At 40.8% G+C, this 8,618-nt stretch overlaps 1 protein-coding gene across 1 annotated transcript; it reads left to right on the top strand.

Annotated features, from left to right (window-relative positions):
• Positions 1-2,994: 2,994 nt before the first annotated feature.
• LOC145249403 (uncharacterized) lies at positions 2,995-5,463 on the top strand. Its single transcript, XM_080110959.1, has 2 exons — positions 2,995-4,167; positions 4,897-5,463. Exons 1-2 carry the CDS (start codon positions 2,995-2,997, stop codon positions 5,461-5,463), a joined length of 1,740 nt encoding a protein of 579 aa, XP_079967085.1.
• Positions 5,464-8,618: the final 3,155 nt, after the last annotated feature.

Here is an 8,618-nt window from a genome sequence, read left to right as displayed (position 1 = left end):
GAGCCATTTAAAATAAAGTTGAAGGGACCACGCTTTGATGGGAAAGACTTCGACACCAACAAGAGGAGCTCCAAGGACTTCTTGACAAAGTTCGAAAATTATGGCAGGTCCATAACATCAAACACGGAAAGACTATATTTTTTTAGGTACTCCTTGGAAGCTTATAAATCATCTCTCCCCCTCTGAAGATAGTTATGCTATGGCCCTTAAGCTATTAAAGGACCAATATTTGGACGAGGAGGAGATAAGAGGTGAAATAATTAAGGAAATATTAGATTTCCACTTAGATAATCCCAAAAACCTGGAAAGATTAAAAAATTTTATGATAAAGACCCAGGCGGATATGTGGGAGCTAGGGGCCTCGTATAGTTGTGACTTATATATCTATTATATATATATATATATATATATATATATATATATATATATATATATATATATATATATATATATATATATAATAGATATATAAGTCACAACTATACGAGGCCCCTAGCTCCCACATATCCGCCTGGGTCTTTATCATAAAATTTTTTAATCTTTCCAGGTTTTTGGGATTATCTAAGTGGAAATCTAATATTTCCTTAATTATTTCACCTCTTATCTCCTCCTCGTCCAAATATATGACTATTATATATATCCTCCTCGTCCAAATATATGACTATTATATATATCGTATAGTTGTGACTTATATGACGATAAGTCAGCTGGAGCAATAATAATAGCACAAGTGTTATTTGCGAAATTCCCGCCCGAAGTAAAGGGAGAATACTTACGAATCTTTGGGACTACCTACCCGACATTGTCCACACTATTGAAGGAAACACTAAGAATAGTGAAACAAATGCTAGTTGCCAGACAACCGACCAAGGTACTGATGTCTAAACCTAGGCTGCAACCTAAGATTAAGCCAGAGGAGACGATCGAAACCTCCTCTCTTAAAACTTTTAATACCGAATTGAGATCCGAGGTAAGATGCGACTTTTGCAAAAGCAATAAACATTTGTCTGAGGACTGTGGCAACTATACGACCCATGAAGCCAGGATAACCCGGTGTAGAGAGCTGCATCTTTGTTTTGGGTGCCTAAAGAGATCTCACTTAGGGAATATGTGTCCATTAAGGACATCAAGAAAAATTTGTTGCCATAGTTGCAACTATAAAGGACACATGACTGCTATGTGCTCAACTGTTACGAGTAGTATGCAGGTTGATACCTGCCTACATACAAAAGACGATAATGCTTTCCTTTCTCCCATAATTGAAATAATAATGAAAAGAGGGGATAAAAAGTGAAAGTAAACTGCCTGTTAGACACTGGCAGTCAAAGAACTTATTTGGATTCTTTAATTTTAAAGAAGCTCAATTGCCTCTCCTTCGCAAGGGATAAAATAATGGAAGTAAAGACCTTTTTAGGAACGAGTCCTAAAACCTTTAAGGAAATCTTGTTGGGATTGAATTTGATGCCCGGCAAAACACATACTCTTCAGATTCTTGTGCCCAAGTTGAACTTGTCTTACAGCCTTGAAGGACTTACTCAGATTCTTGGAAATTTAAAGAATAACAGACTGGCTGCAAAGTTTCATGCTAAGGAGGATTTGGTTACTATTGATGGGTTACTAGGACTCGACGCAATCCAGTACTTGGAACCTTTAAAGATAGTCCCTTGCATGTATGGAGCAGCATTCGAGACCAAAAAAGGACTAATCCCCTTTGGAAATAGGTGTTCTTTTCTATATAAGCACCAGATTAAAAATCAAAAAAGAACGCAGATTAATTATGCAGAGGTGTTGGCGAAAACTCCACCACTTCCATCTTCCAGAATCAACTGCGTGGTTAACCCAGAGGAATCCTACCCAGACCCTTAAAAAATTGGTTTGAAAAGAGTAGTGTCCAACGAGGGTTGGAAAACATGTTCAACCTTGAATCTATTGGATTACCCATTGACGAGAAATTCTCCACCTTGAATGAAGAGAAGGTTAAGCAGTTTAGAGATTCCATCACATACAAAGATGGTCTCTATCATGTACAACTTCAGTGGTATGAAGATAAATTAAAATCGGTACCTTCTAATTACAATGCTGCTATTCGGGTGCTAGAAAAGGTTAATAAGGATCTGGAGAAGAAAAACTTGTATAACTAGCATCTGCAAGTTTTTCAACAACAAGAAGACGAGGATATTATTGAAGAAATAATTGTGCCTCCTGAACAATTTAAAGACTATATGTGGATTTCCCATAGGCCAGTGCTAAAACTAACAGACCAGACTACTACCAAGGTGAGACCGGTATTTAATTGTTCTTATAAACATAAGGGCTCAGTATCATTGAACGAAGCAGCATATCCTGGAATGAACCTGATGAGCGACATGTTAAAATTGATGATCCGATTCCGAACAAACCGATATGTCTTGTTGGCTGACATCAGAAAAGCATTTCTGATGATTCGTCTGGCATCGGAAAAGGATCGTAATCGGTTTTGCTTTTTTCTGAAGAAAGGTGAAAAATTACATTGCTACAGGTACAAAACCCTTATTTTTGGCTTCAATGCAAGCCCTTTTATTTTAAATTACGTGTTAAAGTTTCATGCAGAGAAATTCCCTTTGGATGAATGTTCGGAGGCATTGAAATCCAGTTTTTTTTGTTGACAACCTAGTGAAAACTGCGAATAATGCAGAAAATCTATCTGATTTGTATACGTCTGCGAGAGAGCGTCTGCAGAAGGGAAATTTTAATTTACAGTCTTGCAATTCCAACTGTGTAACACTCCAAAAGAAAATGGAGGCAGATGGAACGTTATCAGGATTCGACTCTGGTTGGAAAAAGGTGCTGGGGTATCAATATGACTCTGTCCAAGATTCTATAAGAGACTCCCCACCATCATGCGAGTTGGAGGCATCAACTAAGAGGAAAATATTATCGGAGACCTCAAAGGTATTTGATCCTTTGTCTCTGTATCTACCTGTGACAGTGCGAGGTCGTTTATTGATGAGAGAAATGTGGAGACAAAAACTGAATTGGGATGATATGGTTCCTCAAGGTATGAGTTCAGTTTGGAGAACGTTGGCAAAAGATTTATTAGCGTTAGACTCTGTATCTTTCCCCAGGAGGGTTATAGATGAAGGAAAGGATACAAAATTATTCTTTTTCTGTGATGTGTCTAAAGCCACATATGGGTTTGTGGTATATGCTGTACAGGATGGAAATTCATCCTTGGTATTTGCCAAAGCGAAAATGGCTCCTTTGCAGGGAAAATCCCTCCCAACGTTGGAACTTCTAGCAGTATTTTTAGCAATGAAATGCTTCCCTTTTATAAAAGAGTCCCTAAAGGACATTACTATAAAAGACGTCTACATAATCACAGATGCTCAGGTAGTTCTGTCCTGGATTTTGGCTGACTTCGTCCAAACGAAAAATGTATTTGTACGGAATAGATTGCAGGACATAGCTCAAATGTCTGAGAAAGTTAAAACTGATTTTAACATAAAGGTAAACTTTCAGTACACTTCAGCAGATGACAACCCGGCCGATTACATCATCAGAGGTTTGACTATCAAGAAATTTAAGGAAAAGTTTTCTCTTTGGTATGAGGGACCGAAATGGATAAGGCAAGAAGAATCCTCTTGGTGCCATCGTGAGTTGGGTTGCCTTTCTAAAGTTCAAATGGAGCGGATTGGCGCTTCAGTAAATTATGCTGCAGAGAATGAAGTGGCTACATCAGAAGTCAAATTGGAAAAATTCTCCAGTTTGAGTAAGTTGATCAGTTTAACTTCACTGATATTCAAGTTCATAAACAAGTTAAAAAAGAGGGAGATGGATCCTGAGTTACAAGCAAATGCCTACCTGATCAAGACAATGCAAAAACAATCCTTTTCAAGGGAGTTGGACTTTTTGTTGGACCCTGGAGGAAATAGCATGCCTAAACTGGTGAAGAATTTGAATCTCTTTTTGGACTACAAGGGAATTATACGATCGATGGGGAGAATAGGAAAATCGGAATATCACTCATATGAGGCCCAAAATCCTATTTTACTGGGAAAAGAGCATTGTCCAACAATCATTCAAGAATATCACCAAAGAAGCCAACACTTAGGCTTGGCCACAACATTGAATGAAATACGATTGGCAGGTTACTGGATACCACAAGCCAGACAGGCTGTTAAAAATGTGGTTAGTACTTGTATGAAATTTAAACGCTATAATGCGGTTCCCTTTTCAATACCAAATTCGACCAACTTACCAGCCCCTCGGGTGAATTTTATCAGGCCCTATCTACATACCGGTGTGGATTTTACCAGCCATATCTATGTTAAAGGACAAGAAAAAGACTATAAAATGTAGATTCTTCTATTTACATGTATGAGTGTTAGGGTTGTACATTTGGAACTGGTTCTGAATATGACTGTGAAATCATTTATTCAAGCATTCATTAGGTTCACGAACGTGATTGGAATCCCTACACACCTTTATTCGGATAATGCTCGCACATTTAACGCTGCTGCCAGAATCATTAACCGGGGCATGATAGCGGACGAATTCAAGGAAAGATTTAGCCCATATGACTTAAAACATTGCATAATTCCACTGTTTTCACCTTGGTACGGTGGCAGTTGGGAGAGGTCTATCAAGACCATAAAATCTTGCTTATATAAAGCAATAGGAAGAGGTAAAGTAGACTATTTTGGTCTACTAACAATTTTGTCTGATGTGCAAAGGGCAGTAAATAGTCGCCCCCTGACATATAGGAGCTCTGAGGATGCTAATCTGAATATCTTAACCCCTAACTCTCTCATGAATGCGAATGTTGGTCAGGGAATAATAATGCGGTTGGAAAAGCAGGACCTGGAAACGATCGATCCTATGAGTTGAAGTGGCTTGATTCAAACCCTGCATTTCCAGGAAGAAAGCCTGACTAAATTTAGGAAAGTTTGGAATGAGGACTATTTGTTGAGTCTCAGAGAAAGAGCAATGAGCTTGGCTGATTGTTCTTTTGAAGATAAAGTAAAGCCAGGAGATATAGTGCTCATAAAAAGCCCTCTGAAGACAAGGCCTTTTTGCTCCCTAGGTGAAGTTCTACAGCTAATCCAAGGAAGTGATGAATTGGTGCGCATGGTGAAGGCGAGGAAAGGGAATGGAGCTATAGACACATACTCTATCAAGCATCTCTTTCATCTGGAAATCTCTCAACAGCCTGGAGAACCTGACCCGATAGGCATGGAACCATCGAGTTCACAGGATATAAGCCAGGACCCTCAACGGAGAGAGAGTACTATTATTTGGATCTGTCCTAGCTGTAACAGACCTGAGGATACCAGACGTATGATAGCCTGCAATAGATACAATGACTGGTTTCACTTAAGCTGTGTGGGTCTAACTGAAGCACCACCAGAAAATGAACAATGCTTCTGTCCGACTTGCAACCCTCAAGGAGTTGTAACTGGTAGACCCAGTTTATCAGGAGTCTAAACAAACTGTTTTATTCTCCTAAAGATTTTTTGTTTTGTGGGGAATGTGTGAGAATTTTTAATTGGTTGACTTGCCGAGGGTAGGTCGGTGGAGAAGAAAGGAGTGCTGGTAGCTGTGACCAACACGGCCAGTGGTCGGTTAATCAAAGAACCTGAGTACCTATTCCTTACAAGTTAAATAGACATTCCAGTCACGCGTGAATCTCGTTGACTGAGAGTTGGAGTAGATAAAAAGGGATGGCCGCTCTACTGTTGTTGTAGTAGTTGTTGCTGTCTTTTAGACAAAGTACACTTCGACTATCGTTACCCATTTGTTACTTTTACAAGGAAAGACTGCTTGTAAGCAACGTCGACATTTCGTTGCAAGACTAAAACCGTCTTTTCTTCCCCTCCCCCTTCTCGTCGGTATACTAATTTTTTTATTTTTTTTATTCAGTTTTCACCCCAAACAAGGCACAGTGCCACTTTCAAGCAGGGGGCTACTATCAGGGACTTAATTAGTGGGGTCATTATGAAGGGAGATGAGTAGAAAGATGTTTGTTAACTTGAACTTCTGCATATTAGTGCAGTTGAGAAAGCAGAATCCCGGAAGGGAGTTCCAAAAACCCGCAGTTCTGGGGGAAGAAACTATTGGAGTAAAAGGCTTTCTTGCACCTAGGGATCTCTGCTGTAAAGGGATGAGTGTTTGCAGTTCGTCAGAGCATTCACCATTAAAGTATTTGTAGAACACGCAGAGGGATGCAACATCTCGTCGATGAGACAGAGGCTGAAGCCTAGATGACAGTTCAGGACCTATTAGGTTGGCGACTCTCTTTTGAACCCTGTCCAGAGACAAGCAGCAGACGCACCAGCCCAGACGTGACAACAGTACTCCATACATGGGCGAATGGTGGCCTTATAGAGGTATAGGATACTGTCAGGCATAAGTAGTTTTCTAGCATGGTAGAGGGAGCCAACCTTCCTTGCAGCAGCCTTGGCAATGCTCTCAATGTATCTATTCCAGTTCATATTCCCTGTAAACGTTAGGCCGAGGAGTTTAAAAGAAGTACTTTCAGGCTATGTGTTCTTGGCCATTGCTATTGGTGGTAGAGAAGGTTTCTTGTAGTTATTGAAGGAAACAAGCTTAGTCTTAGCGGCATTGAATGTGACCATCCATTTTTGTCCCCATTCCTCTACAGATTGGAGGTCATCCTTTAGTGTTTCTGCCATTTCCTTGGATATGTGTTCATTTGTTTTCCCCTCATATCTGTTATAGAGAGTGGTGTCATCGACAGATATACCCATCTCCGAAACAATTTTATCAGGGAGGTCATTTCTGAATATCAGGAATAATAGAGGTCCAAGGATAGACCTCTTAGGTACTCCCGCATTTATGTCATATTGTTTAGATGTACGACCGTCGAGAACAACTTTGATTTTTCTGTTACTTAAGAAGGATTTAATTACATTATGAATTCTTCCAGTGATTCCATATGATCTAATTTTCTTTAGAAGACCATCATGCCATACCCTGTCAAAACCTTAGATATACCGAGGGCTACCGCTCTACCCTCCCCTGTTTTGTCCAATGAACGGTATATACATTCAGAAACTACAGTTAAGATATCTGCTGTTGAACGGGCTTGCCTGAATCCATATTGTTTGTCAGTCAGGAGTTTAGCAGCTGTTAGGTGCTGGACTAGGGCTTGATTAACTAAGGACTCAAAAGCGGGAGGAGGCTAATGGGGCGATAATTTAGTGGGTCAGTTCTTTCACCAGAATTCTTGAAGACTGGTACCACAGAGGCGGTTTTCCAGCAGTCGGGAAAGCAAGATTTGTTAAGGCATTTATTGTAAAGTTTGGAGAGAAATGGAGCAACCTCGGCAGAGCATTTTTTTAATAGCACAGCCGGGATGAGATCTGGTCCACATGCTTTTGAGGTGCCTAGGTTTTTTATAATAGCATGTACCTGGGAAGGGGATGATTTTCAACTCGTCTAGTGTGGCGTCTGTTCGCAAAGGAAAATCAGGGAGGGAGTGGTGTACCGAGTTCAGTGTGGAGTTGCAAACTGACTGGCAAGCAGATTAGCCTTGTCAGTTGCCGTGCAAGCAACCTACTGATTGTTTGATAGTGGGGGAATAGTTGACTGTACATTATTTACTACGCTGTTGTAGATTATAAAAAAATCCCGGGTTCCTAATTTCTGTGCTTCGATGTGTTTTCTGGTGGTTTCAGAGTAATCTGTCTTAGCTGTCTCTATCACTCTCTTACAATTATTTCTAACTTCTATAAACTTCTGTTTATTTGAGCTGGACTTATGTCGGTTGAATCTGCGGAACGCATGCTGCCTTTGACAAATGGCAGCTGCACAAGCAGAAGTAAACCATTGGGGAGAGTGGGGCTCGCTATAGAATTTCCGTGTGGGAACATGTGCTTCAATTGCAGTTTTGAACCATTCAGTGGTCTCATTTGCACACTGTTCCGCTGGAAGAGTAAAGATATTTTGCCATGGGGCATCTCTGATGAGTTCCCTGATGGCTTCCCAATCAGCGTTTTTGTAATACCTTGTTGTTTTGAGTAGTGGGTCTTCAGTTTTAGGGCGAGAATTTAGGCTGATTTCTACCATTATCACAGCGTGGGCTGTGGGCATTTGTCGTACAGTCATCGGGAACCGTTGTCAGAAAGAGATCTAGAAGTGAGGCATGTTGATCTTGCTGGTCTGGGAAACGTGTCGGAAATGTAACCAACTGAGATAGGGAATGGGATATAGAGAAGCTATGTGTTCTGCTACTAACTACGTCTGTGTGATTAGAGAATCCTAGCCAGTTACTGTGGTGGACATTGAAGTCACCAAATACATATATTTGTGCGCTAGTATCGAGGGAGAGTGCTATATCTATGCTGTCTGAGACTTTGTTTATTAGGGTACTGTGAGACAAACCGTAGCCCTCGGCGCAAGAGGGTCCGTGTGTGCCTGGCGTGTGGGGTGGTGGCTGATCCTGTGGTCGGGGCAGCGGACGAAAGAGTTTCAAGATGGCGCCTGCCTGCTTTTATTAGAGACGGAATCTCGCAGGATCGCGCGAGATCTCGCGGGGATGCAAATTAGCTAGGCCATCTTGAGGAATAAAAATCAGTCCATTGGAGGTGCGAGGCAGTCGGGTTCTGACGTTCGTGGCG

The sequence above is a fragment of the Euprymna scolopes genome, chromosome 28 (assembly GCF_053919585.1).
Source record: "Euprymna scolopes isolate OS-2025 chromosome 28, ASM5391958v1, whole genome shotgun sequence".
Classification (NCBI taxonomy): domain Eukaryota; kingdom Metazoa; phylum Mollusca; class Cephalopoda; order Sepiida; family Sepiolidae; genus Euprymna; species Euprymna scolopes.
This window is presented reverse-complemented; position numbering and strand designations above follow the sequence as displayed.

Coding starts and splice junctions, on each gene's coding strand:
- LOC145249403 (XM_080110959.1), top strand. CDS start 2,995: ATGTGGAGACAAAAACTGAATTGGGATGATATGGTTCCTCAAGGTATG. Junction 4,168..4,896: donor GACAGGCTGTTAAAAATGTG/GTTAGTACTTGT, acceptor CTGCATTTCCAG/GAAGAAAGCCTGACTAAATT.